The following is a 13,206-nucleotide window of genomic DNA, read 5'->3' on the forward strand; positions in this document are numbered from 1 at the left end:
TTTTAGGTGTTTTAAGGATTGGTACGAGTTTGAATAAGGTATTAGGTGGTATTGGTGCTTTTGGTTGAGGTCCCGGGGGCCTCGGGATGATTTCGGATGGTCGACGGGAAGAAATTCTAAAGTGTGCAGCAGCAGATTTTGAGTCTTCTGGTATTTCCGCTTCTGCGGCTTGGGAACCGCAGAAGCGGCTTCTTCATCGCAGAAGCGATTCCAGGCATCTCCGCAGGAACCGCAGAAGCGGTCCCTTCCTCCGCATAAGAGGGACTGCAGAAGCGGGATTTGTACCGCAGAAGCGGAGTCTGGTCTTAAGTGAAAAAACCGCAGAAGCAGCTCGTGGTCCGCAGAAGCGGAAATGACTGTTCTGAAAAGGGGATAATTCGAGGGTTAATTCAAAAGTTAGAAAAAACAATTGGGAGCTCGGGAGAAGGCGATTTTGGGTGGATTTTGAAGAGAAAATCACTGGGTAATGTTTTCTTGACCCTATTTAGTTGTATTCCATCAATATATAGTTAAATCCACCATTAGAATTCGAATTCAAGGTCAAAATTGGGGAAAATTGGAAGAAACTTCATAGACCTAATTATTGAGTTTTGAGTGGGCAATTGACCTCCGATTTGGGAGATTTTTATATGGTTAGACTCGTGAGAGTACGAGGGTTATGAATATGTAAAAATTATTCGATTCCGAGATGTTGGCATGAGGGGTGTTTTGGTCATTTTACCTATTTTTGCGCCCTAGCTGTAAATTTATTAGCAGAATCAGTTCTTTGCAATATTATTTACGATATGTAATTGAATTGAATAGATTTGGGCCATTTGGAGTTGGATACTCGTGGCAAAGGCGTGGTTTCTATTGATATTGAGCCGGTTCGAGGTAAGTGACTTGTCTAACCTTGTGTGGGGGACCTTGCCTAATTGCTTAAGTTGCCTTGACTGTACTACGTGAAGCATGCTAAGCAGTACTACCAGTTGCTTGTCTTTTGTACTTCGTTTCCGTGTACCTTCTGGTTGTGATTGCGCATTTACATTGGGACTACGGATGTGGGATTCCGGTACCTCCCCTCCCCCCTTTGTTTGTTTACTTTGGGACTGCGGGTTCGATTCCCGATAGATCCCCCCTGCACTTTTACTTTGGGACTGCGGGTTAGATTCCCTATACATCCCCCTGCACTTTTACTTTGGGACTACGTGTTCGATTCCGATAGATCCCCCTGCACATTGATGGTTGGACTACGGGACGGTATCCCGGGAGATCCTTCGGATGTACACATATGATGGACTACGGGACGGTATCCCGGGAGATCCACTGGACAATTGAGAAAAAAGGGGCTACAGGGCGGTATCCTGGGAGACCCTCACTGTTATCATTGGTATTGAGCTGTGTTTACTCTGTGTTTATTCTGTACTCGTGTAGTTGTTATAGCCTCGTTGGCTTGTCTTATCTCACTGCTGTACTTATTATATCTGTCAGATTTTATACTATTAAATTATTGTTATTATTATACTTTGTCTCAGTAGGGCCCTGACCTTCCTCGTCACTACCCAACCGAGGTTAGGCTTGGCACTTACTGAGTACCGTTGTGGTGTACTCATGCCCTTCCTGCGCATGCTTTTCATGTGCAGATCATTCAGGTACCTCCACTCAGGCGCACTATCAGTGAGGCAGGAGGGCTACGGAGACTTCGAGGTAGATCTGCTGCGTCCGCAGACCGACGAGTCTCCCTCTTACTCTATCTTTAGTACTTAGTTTTCCTTCTTTCGGTTGTTAGAAATTCTGAAGTTTGGAACCTTTACTATACACTTCTGTAGCCTGTGTTGCCCGTGAGTTTCCGGGTTTTGGGAATTGTTTTAGACTTGTGATATTGAATTGTACTTGCCAAGCAAAATTCAGTACAGTTTCCTTTAGATATTTGATTTGATTTTCTATATTTTTTCGCAATTATTATATTTCCGCAAATGTTAGGCTTACCTGGTCATGGGGACCAGGTGCCGTCATGACATGTTCACGGTTGGTGAACTAGGGTCGTGACAATATAACACATGCAAATAAAGTTGAGCCTGGGAGCCTCATGGGTCCAGCTCAGTTTACTCCGCAAAAATTGCAAATAATGGGGTTAATTAATGAATTACTAGCAGTTAAGCGTAGTGCTATAGATATCAAGACAAATTGTGACAGCTCATTTTTACCCGAAGGGCGGATATAAGGGAGTTTTTCCAATTTAATTGACATAAAATGATATGGGATAATTTATTTATTTCAGAGTCGCCACTTGGAATAATTTATTTGGTGTCCCAAGTCACCGGTTTATTTTAAATCACAAATCGAGGAAAATTGACTTTATTTAAAAAGTCTGCGAAACTAGAAATTTTAGGTAAGGAATTCTGTTAACCCAGGAGAAGGTATTAGGCATTCTCGGGTTCCCTGGTTCTAGCATGGTCGCTTAACTATTAATAATTGGCCTAATTATCTGATTTATTACATGTTTTAAACCTAGTGTGTATTTTTAACTTTATAACCGCTTTTAATTATTTATGAAATTATTTCTGGAACAAGTTATGAGTCGTACACTTGTTTGTTTTTTGTACATATTGCGAATCGTGTCACGGGAACCGTACCGACAATTTACAACATGTGTATTTTTATTAATGGTTCGAAGTTGTAGTCGAGTCACATGAAATGTGCACTCGAAATTTGGGGATTACGTATCATAACTACGTCACGGGAACCGTACCCTTAGTCATGATGATTTATTATAAACGCGCCTAAAGCAAATTACGAATGTTCAAAGTATTTTCTACACTAGTTACGAATGTTCAAAGTATTTTCCACACTAGTTTTGATATTAATATGAGGGCCATAGATTATGGAATTCATTTGTGGATGGCACGCCTCAATTTTTCTTGAAATCTACAGGACTACGCTCAACTGCTAGTAATTCATTAATTAACCCCATCATTTGCAATTTTTGCGGAGTAAACTGAGCTGGACCCACGAGGTTCCCAGACTCGACTTTATTTGCATGTGTTATATATACAAGAAACAATTTCAATCACAAAGTAAAACTGTTCATACAACCAACAACGTGGAAAAATAACACCTTAAAAGCCCAATCAATTTAATTGAATGTCCAAATACTCTTTCAAGATATTAGTGTTTGGCCCACATCTGGGCTCACATTAAAGAGGCCCAAAACTAGAGTTTGTACAGAAAGACTAAAACGGACAAAGGCTTCCATAAAATTCAAAAATGGCCAGTTTTTCGCCTGGTCAATCAAATGTAGCCACATAATCACCGGTCAACGATATTTAGCCACTAATTTAGTGCGGTAATATTTTGTTGACTAAAATACCCCTGCTTTTTTTTTTATTAATTTACGCGACTTCACCTTAAATTCTTCTTTTAGCAAAACTTAACAAAATCTTCCGGCATTAATTTTCAAATCGAGTTATTAGGAAAATTTTCGCCGTCAATCTGTAAATCGATATATTAGCAAAATCTTTCGGCGTTAATCGAGGCATTCGCAAAATCTTCCGGCGTTAATTTGCAAATCGAAGTGTTAGCAAAATCGTTCTGCGTCAATCTGCAAATCAGAAGTTTTAGCAAAATTTCCGTCGTCAATCAGCAAATTGAAGTAAGTTCTATCTAAAATTTGTCTGATTATTTAATTTCTTCTACGATCAAGAATTCAAACCATAAAATTCAAAGTATCAGTAAAAAAATTTAATCTTTCGAATTTTTGATTTGTTTTTAATGCTTTAATCTGTGTTATTGTCTAATTTTCTCAATGTAGAACATAGCGCCAGTATAATTTGTTGGACGTTTCTAAATTAATATCTAAAGCGAAGATTTTTCCAGCTTATTATACTGGAAATCTCATAAAAAAAGCATTATAATTCACTTGAAGTATGTTTCGTTAATGTAGATATTATGTTATAATATAATTGAGTTTTGTTTGAATCCAGTATATTTTACGGGACATCACGTGTGTGTAAGCTTTTCCTCCAATATGTTATACTGGATAAGTTCTTACACTAGAATATAATTGAGTTTTGTTTGAATCCAGAATATTTTACGGGACATCACCTGTATGTAAGCTTATTCTCCAGTACGTTAAACTGAATAAGTTCTAAGACAAGAATATAATTGAGTTTTGTTTTAATCCAGTATATTTCACGGGACATCTCATGTGTGTAAGCTTATTCTCCAGTATGTTATACTGGATAATTTCTAAGACTAGAATATAATTGAGTTTTGATAGAATCCAGTATATTTTACGAGACATAACCTGTGTATAAGCTTATTCTCCAATAAGTTATACTGGATAAGTTATAAGACTAGAATGTAATTGAATTTTGTTTGAATCCAGAATATTTTACGGGACGTCACCTGTGTGTAATATTTTTTATGTTATACTGGATAAGTTCTAAGACTAGAATATAATTGAGTTTTGTTTGAATCCAGTATATTTTACGGGACATTACATGTGTGTTAGCTTATTCTCCAGTATGTTATACTGGGTAAGTTCTGCATAAACTAGAATATAATTGAGTTCTATATCAATCCAGTATATTTTACAGGAAATCACCTGTGTTTAAAATTTTCTCCAGTATGTTATACTGGACGAGTTCTATTTAGAGTAGAATATAGTTGAGTTCTATTTAGACTAGAATATAATTTACTGGACGTTTCCAGCTTATTATATTGGAAATCTCATAAAAAATGCATTGTAATTCACTTGAAGTATGTTTCGTTAATGTAGATATTATGTTATAATATAGTTGAGTTTTATTTCAATCCAGAATAATTTAAAGTACGTCATCTGTGTGTAATGTTTTTCTCCAGTATGTTATACTGGACGAATTCTGTTTTCAGACTAGATTATAATTGAGTTTTGTTTTAATCCTGTATATTTTACGGGACATGGCCTGTGTCTAAGCTTTTTCTCCAGTATGTTATACTGGATAAGTTCTAAGACTAGAATATAATTGAGTTTTGTTTTAATCCAGTATATTTTACGGGACATCACCTGTATGTAAGCTTATTCTCCAGTATATTATACTGGATGAATATTATATTTTTAAACAGTATAATTTCTAGATATCTAATCATTTGGGTTCATTAAATACAGGATGCATACAAATTTCTTGATTATTGCGTTCGATGGCAAATGGACAGCAGATTACAAGTACTTGGATCATAAAACGAAGCTCCTCCTGATAAATGATGGGACTTCATTTGAAGAATTCCTTATAAAATTTTTTGAAATTATAGAGCTTGACAACAAAAAGTTTCAAGCAAATGTATGGCTTAATATCAACCTAGGTACTTCTAAGGGAATAGAAGTGACAAAAGATGAAGATCTTATTATGTGTATGATTCTTTTAAAAAATGATCCATACTATAAAGATTCGAAATTTGTTGTTGAAATATCAGAAAAACCAGATGAACAACTAGAAGGTAATGCAATAATGGAAATTGATAATCAACAGTTATTGCACAGAAACACATATGGTCCGGAAGAGCAAGTGTTGCTGATATCTCAAGTTGAAGAAGAGCAGGAGAATCCAATTTATAATATTACAATGGAAAAAGAAATTGTAACTCCTGTGGAAGATCAGCACATTGAATCACTACAAAGTATTGAAGGAAGAAAAAGGAAAGGAAAAGGAAAGGCAAAAGAATCTCCATCAATAATATTAAAGGAAAATGCATCACTGGATGATGTAAAACTTGGTTCTGTTTTTCAAGATAAAAATGCCATGATTAGATATTTTTGCTTAGCAGCTATAAAGGAGCATTTTGAGTTCTATGTTAACAAGTCAAGTAACACGAGATACTCTTTGGTATGTACTGATGAAAAGTGTACTTGGACTGTTCGAGGTTCAAGAATTAAGGAATCAACACTTTTTAAAATAGTTAAATTTCAGAGAACACATGAGTGCTCAGTTGATATTCGAAAATCAGATCAAAGGCAAGCAACTTCAAATGTGATTAGAGATTACGTGATTGACAACTTAAGAGACATAGCTACTGAGGTAAAACCTAAGTTTGTCATTTCAGAGATGAAAAGAGCACATGGAATTGATGTTGGTTATGGAAAAGCATGGCATGCTATTCAAAAGGGGTTATCTTTGTTAAGAGGAACAACTGAACACAAGTATGAGCAGCTGCCATCATATTTGTATATGATGGAACAAAAAAATCCAGGATCATATACAAATATTGTGAGAGATGAAGAAAACAGGTAAATTTCTTATTTATGATAAGCTTTCTTTCCTGTAAATTATACTGGGTGAGTTCTGTTCAATCTATTGTATTTTATTTTGTCCAGTATATTATACAGGATGTTAGTGGTTGTCGTCCAGTATATTTTACAGGATGTGTGTATTGTATAAGCTTTCTTTCCTGTAAATTATACTGGATGAGTTCTTTTTATTTATTACTTTTTTTGAGTGATTTTTTATGTCCATTATTAAATACGGGACATAGTGGTTTAACAGTATATAACTCCAGTTTAATATACAGGAAACAAAATATTAAGTTATGTATTTCAATTTTATTTCATTTTGTCCAGTATATTAAACAGGAAGTTAGTGTTTGTCTTCCGGTATATTTTACAGGACGTGTATATTGTAAAAGCTTTCTTTCCTGTAAATTATACTGGGTGACTTCTCTTCAATCTATTGTATTTGATTTTGTACAGTATATTATACAGGATGTTAGTGGTTGTCATCCAGTATATTTTACAGGATATCTGTATTTTATAAGCTTTCTGTCCTATATAATATACTGGGTGAGTTCTGTTCAACCTAAAATTTTGTATTTTTAGTTTATTTTATCTAGTATATTATACTGGATGTTAATGGAACTCCACTATTTTATACTGGAAGAATATTATAAAATAGTTAATTTTTGTTTGATGCCCGTAAATTTTACAGGACGTGTGGCATGAGCTTTATCTCCAGTATATTATACTGTGTAAGTTAACTAAATTTTATTTACTTTTCTTTTTACAGGTTTGTTTACATGTTTTTTATGTATGGGGCGTCAATTTCTGGGTGGAAGTATTGTAGACCACTGATTGCTGTTGATGGAACATTTCTAAAAAATAAATATAGAGGTGTTCTATTAGTGGGTGTTACCAAAGATGCAAATAACCAGATTTTTCCTATAGCTTTTGGAGTAGTGGATAAAGAGAATAATGAATCATATGAATGGTATTTCAGGGAATTAAGAAAAGCAATTGGGATTCGTAATGATTTAATGTTCTTGTCAGATCGACACAAGGCTATTGCAAATGGAATTGCAAAGGTTTTCCCTGAGTGCTACCATGGAATTCGCATCTATCATTTAGAAAAGAATCTGAAGCAAAGAAGAGTGAGAAACACTGTGATAAATCTCTTTCAAAGTGCTGCAAGAGTATACCTTCAATCAGAATTAGATGACTTCATGTCCCAAATAGCTGTTGTTGATAAGAAAATTTTCAATTATTTGATGGAGGAACCGCCAGGAAGGTGGGCTCGTTCACATTGTCCCAGAAGAAGATATGATATGTTAACAACAAATATCGTTGAGTCAATGAATAATGTTTTAAGACGTTCAAGAGAATTGCCAATTTTAACAATGATGGATTTCATACAAGAAAAATTGCAAAGCTGGTTCTATGAAAGAAGGACACTTGTAGAAGGAATATTCCGTGATATATCAAATTGGGCAGAAGCAACATTGGAAGCAAAAATCCAACCAGCTTTTACATTTAGAGTATTGCCCATTGATAGACTCAAATTGAATGTCAAAGAAGGTGGTATGGAATTTATTGTTGATCTAGACAAAAGAACATGTGATTGTTCTGAATTTCAGCTAGATGAGATGACATGTGAACATGCAATTGCTGCAATTGAGAGTATACATCAAAAGAAATCGGCCTTTCGCTCAGCCTATTTTTCAAGGGACTTTTGGTTGAAAACGTATGAAGGGCAAGTAAATTCTGTAGGTGATGCAACAACATGGGTTATACCAGACACTATTAAATCAGAAATCACTAAGCCTCCAGATGCCAAAGTACTGCTAGGAAGAAGACAGAAGAATCGACATGTTTCCGGTACAGAATTCAAGAAGGAACCAAGATGTAGTCGTTGCAAAAAATATGGGCATACCAGAACAAATTGCACAAATTCTGTTGTAGTTCATCCTTATGCAAGAAAATATAGGAAAAAAATGATTGAATATATACAATAAACTTGCATTGGCTGATGTAATCCCGAATAATATATATTCAATATTCTTGTTTTTCAAAATGTTAATACTGTGTATTTTTTTTTTTTGCTTCTTGATTTGATTACAAAAAAACCACTATGTCGTAATTACAGGATATAGTGGTTTTACAATATAACACTCCAGCAAATTATACAGGAAACTAAAAATTAGATTATTTAATTCCAGCAAATTGTTCTAATTACCAAATTTCAACTATTTTCCACTTCTCCATTATAATATACTAGATTATATTCCTACATGAGTAGCAATTCCAGCATGTACTATAGCAGGTAATAAAAATTGGATGAGTATAGGATAAAAAAATCTGCATTATTTTATTCCAGTAGTAATTACAGGATATAGTGGTTTTACAATATAAAACTCCAGTATAATATACAGGAAACGAAATATTAAATTATTTAATTTCAGTAAATTGTTCTAATTACATAATTTCCACTATTTTCCACTTCTCCATTATAATATACTGGATTATATTCGTTCCATGAGTAGCGATTCCAGCATATAATATACGAGGTAATAAAAATTAGATGAATATAGGATAAAAAAATGAGCAATATTCATTTCCAGTAACAATTACAGGATATAGTGTTTGTACAATATAAAACTCCAGTAAATTATACAGGACACTAAATATTAAATTATTTAATTCCAGCAAATTTTCCGGATACCAAGTTTCCACTATTTCCACTTCTTCATTAATATATTCATATTAATATTCCTTCATGAGTAGCGATTCCAGCATGTACTATAGAAGGTAATAAAAATTGGATGAATATAGGGATAAAAAAATCTGCATTATTCCATTCCAGTAGTAAATTACAGGATATAGTGGTTTTACAATATAACACTCCAGCAAATTAACAGGAAACCTAAAAATTAAATTATTTAATTCAAGCAAATTGTTCTAATTACCAAATTTCCACTATTTTCCACTTCTCCATTTATAATATACTGGATTATATTCCTTCATGAGTAGCGATTCCAGCATATACTATAGCAGGTAATAAAAATTGGATGAATATAGGATAAAAAAATCAGCAATATTCATTTCCAGTAATAATTACAGGATATAGTGGTTTTTACAATATAAAACTCCAGTAAATTATACAGGACACTAAATATTAAATACAGAATACAGATGCTAGTTTTCCAGTATAATATACTGGATAACAAAGCTTAAACACGGTAGAATTCCTGTAGTAATTACAGGAACCAAACAAAAACTCAACCATAATATAATATACAGGACACTAAATATTATATTCATTAATTCCAGTAAATTGTTCTAATTACATAATTTTCATTATTTTTCCACTCTCCATTATAATATACTGGATTATATTCGTTCTAGTATATTGTTCAAATTATACTAACATCGAAATTTGGAGTATTGACATCCAGTACTAAATACAGGACATAGTGGTTTTACACTAAAAATCTCCAGTGTAATTAACGGTTAATTACTAACACAAATATTAATTATGTAAATTACGGTTAATTATTCTAGATACCAAATTTCCACTATTTTGCACTCCTTCATTATAATATAAGGTTTGTATCCCTTCATAAAAAAAATTTCAAAACATATTATAGTCTTTAATTCTATCTATAATATATAGCATAATAATCTGCATTTCAATCAAAAAGTATGTACTCAATTACTGAAAAGAACAAAAAATTATTTCTTGTTCTTAATCTTGCGCCTTTCTGAAACAGAAGGTTTATCTAGTCTTCCTGTAGACTCATCTTCACTAACAAGAGATTCCAACTGCTTCTTTTTACCTAAATGTATAGTAAGGCTGCATATCTTAATCGAAGACGTGTAGGATCAAATGTTCTGTCATCTGGTAACTCCTTGCCTTCAATGAAATACTCCGCAAATGTAGAACAATATATACCACAACATACAATAAAACACATAATAAGAAGAATAAGATAAAACAATAAACGATAATAGCTGAAGTAATATTAAAGAAGCAGGATAAACATAGCAAACACTTACGCTTTTTCCTGTTGAGGCAAGTTATCCACTGAAATAATAGCAAATGGATTACTTAGCTCCTCTTTTTCCAAAAAATGTTGGTTAATCCATTGTAATGTCACTTCTTTGCTGATAAAATGTAGTAATGTTGAGCAACAATGGTATCATTACAGCAAATGAGTTCAAAGCTTTATGAACTCAACATCATGTCTTGAGGATCTTATTGAGTCATATATGTTATGCACCCAGTATGCAAAGATAGAACACCCAACACCCAATGCCATGCCGCTTTTACATTGATTGGCATAAGACATAATCACGGAAACCCAGGGGGTGTTACCAAGAATGTAAAACCCAAGAACATACTCTCTTAACTTCTTTGTTCAAATCAAAAATCTCATTTTGTACCTTTATGTCATGCATATTCGATTTACTGTACACTTCTTGAATGATAGTACTGAAATAATTGTCTGTAGTTTGTCATCCTTATGTTTCATATTTTGCTTTCTTCCGGAGGTAATAGAATATAACATCAATATGCTTCAAAAAGAAAATAGATATCAATCGAATATACAGAAAACATATTTATTCTAAAACAAAACTAACAAAAAAAAGTAATGTATGTTCACATACCGTTTCATTGATTCCTATACCAGTATAAATGAGTCAAAAAAACCATGTCTTATTAGCTATAAATTCAACTCCAAGATCAAACTCTTCCTCCAGTATATCATCCTTCTCTTCATACCCCTTCTTCCCTAAAAAGTTTAATAAATATATAAATAGAATAGTCCAAACTATCATTCCAAAGAAACATCAATCAAAACATATGTTAAATATATGTAAATTTACCTCTTAGTTAGGATCAAGTTTTGTCTCAACAAACTTACTTGAATTCATCTCTAATTGATAGAGGAATTCTTCAGTAATTGATATTTTAAAAAGGGTTATCACCTTTCACAATTACACGAGGTACAAGAGTGTTTTTCATTTTTGTTGCATCTTCTCCAGGAGAGTTGTCCAAAATCTCATAGCTTCGAAACTTCAAAACTTGGAATGATTGACAAGGAAGAAGTGGTAGCTCTTCATGTGTAGAACCTTTTGAAATAGTTATTTTTATAGGAAGAACACCTATGACTCATTAACAAACTCAGAAGTTATTTTATGAATCTGACAATCAATTTGAGTGTCAGTCATCTCAATTTCATGATCTGGAATCATCATAGATGATGATTTTTTATCAACATCTGAAGCTGGAATATCTTCATTTCTTGTTTGCTTACAAAGCTCAGCTGTTAATTTATGAGTCTCTAAATCACACATTTCCAACCATGTTTCATCATCTGGATTTCCAACATCAACAAAACCAGATGCTACATAAAAAAATACATTAATATGTCAGAAAAAATATAAATATTTTTTTTTCAATATATAGCATTACGTTTCAATACCAGAAATCCCTTCCTTTATCATTGCTAAATTAAATCTTCTAATTTTCATGTTTTTTTGATATTATTAAAATTTTCTGCATTGTCAAAGCTTTGTGCGACTTGGGGGCATAACATTAACTAAGATTCCATATTAATGTGTTTAAAATTTGATGATTGCGTAACATAGGCTAGATCACACAGAAAATATCGTGCTTTCGCGAGTGACACTTGGCCCTATCCTTGAGCACCTGTGAAACCAAGCATTGCTTGTCATTAGTGCTTTCTAATCTAAAATAGAAAATCGTCCAATTTATTCTGTGAATGATAGTATTCCAGTATGTTATAACTGGATAGTTATTATAATAGAGTTGAGTTTTGTATGACTCCAGTAAATTTTACGGCATGTCTGCCATGTCTAAGCCTTTTCTCTAGTTAATTATACTGGACAACATAATTTACAGGTTCATGTTATCTAGTATAATTTACAGGTATGTAGTCTAGTGTGTGTTACCTTGTTGTCCTGTATGTTAATTGGGTGAGTTTTTCATTCCTTCTGATTCATGTCATCCAGTTTAATTTAACAGGTATTCTAGTGTGTATTACCTTGTTGTCGTGTATGTTATATCTTGATGAGTTTTTCATTCTTTCTGATTCATGTCATCTAGCTATAATTTACAGGTAATCTAGTGTGTGTTACCTTGTCATCCTGTATGTTATACTGGGTGAAGTTTTCATTCCTTCTGATTCATGTCATACAGTATAATTTACAGGTAGTCTGGTGTGTATTACCTTTCCCTGTATGTTAAACTGGTGAGTTTTAATTCCTTCCGGTTCATGTCATCCAGTATAATTTACAGGTAGGGTAGTGTGTCTTACCTTGTTCTTCTGTATGTTATACTGGATTAGTTATGTCATATGCACCTGAGGCCCCTCAAGAGGCAATCAATTATTAACAATGCATCCAAATAACATAAATTGGATTTAAAGAATTGATGCATTAAAAAAGTAATATTTATACTATACCTTGTTTGATTTCATTGACTTGCATCCTGCTTTCCGTTCACTTCAACCTTTACATCTTTTTTTCAGATCTCCATTGGTGGTGATGCTACAAAGAAAAAAGTTAAATAAATGATACCTAGATGTAAAACAACCAGAAAAAAAAAAGAAAAACAGAAAAAAAAACAAACAATAAGTACTTAGTATACCTCTAACGTGCTCTTCTTCATTGAATTAATTACATTGACAGCTCCAACAAATTTCCCTATCAAGATAATTTTTATAAACCACAAGTTCTTCACTTGTATTTCCTTCTTCAATTGATGAACTTCTTTCCTCAACTTCATCTTGGCCATGCTGCAAAATCTTAAATTGAGTATCCACTCACTATATTTCGTTGACGGTCAACACAAGCTTCACCTATACCCTTGATTTTGGTTATGAATTATTCTCCACCACCTTTCACTTTTTTTATCTGCTGCGTAACATAATACTATTAGAGACATTTGTCCATCATTT

The 13,206-nt window shown here is 33.3% G+C and overlaps 1 protein-coding gene across 1 annotated transcript; it reads left to right on the forward strand.

Annotated features, from left to right (window-relative positions):
* The first annotated feature begins 5,129 nt into the window (after positions 1-5,129).
* LOC109215544 lies at positions 5,130-8,238 on the forward strand. The gene is made up of 2 exons (XM_019379626.1): positions 5,130-6,244; positions 7,017-8,238. Exons 1-2 carry the CDS (start codon positions 5,130-5,132, stop codon positions 8,236-8,238), a joined length of 2,337 nt encoding a protein of 778 aa, XP_019235171.1.
* Positions 8,239-13,206: the final 4,968 nt, after the last annotated feature.

The sequence above is a fragment of the Nicotiana attenuata genome, unplaced genomic scaffold (assembly GCF_001879085.1).
Source record: "Nicotiana attenuata strain UT unplaced genomic scaffold, NIATTr2, whole genome shotgun sequence".
In the NCBI taxonomy this organism is placed as follows: Eukaryota; Viridiplantae; Streptophyta; class Magnoliopsida; order Solanales; family Solanaceae; genus Nicotiana; species Nicotiana attenuata.

Bases quoted from the DNA above. Each gene is read 5' to 3' on its own strand.
- LOC109215544 (XM_019379626.1), top strand. From the start codon at position 5,130: ATGCATACAAATTTCTTGATTATTGCGTTCGATGGCAAATGGACAGCA. The intron at 6,245-7,016 runs GTAAATTTCTTA...TTCTTTTTACAG, and splicing joins GTGAGAGATGAAGAAAACAG to GTTTGTTTACATGTTTTTTA.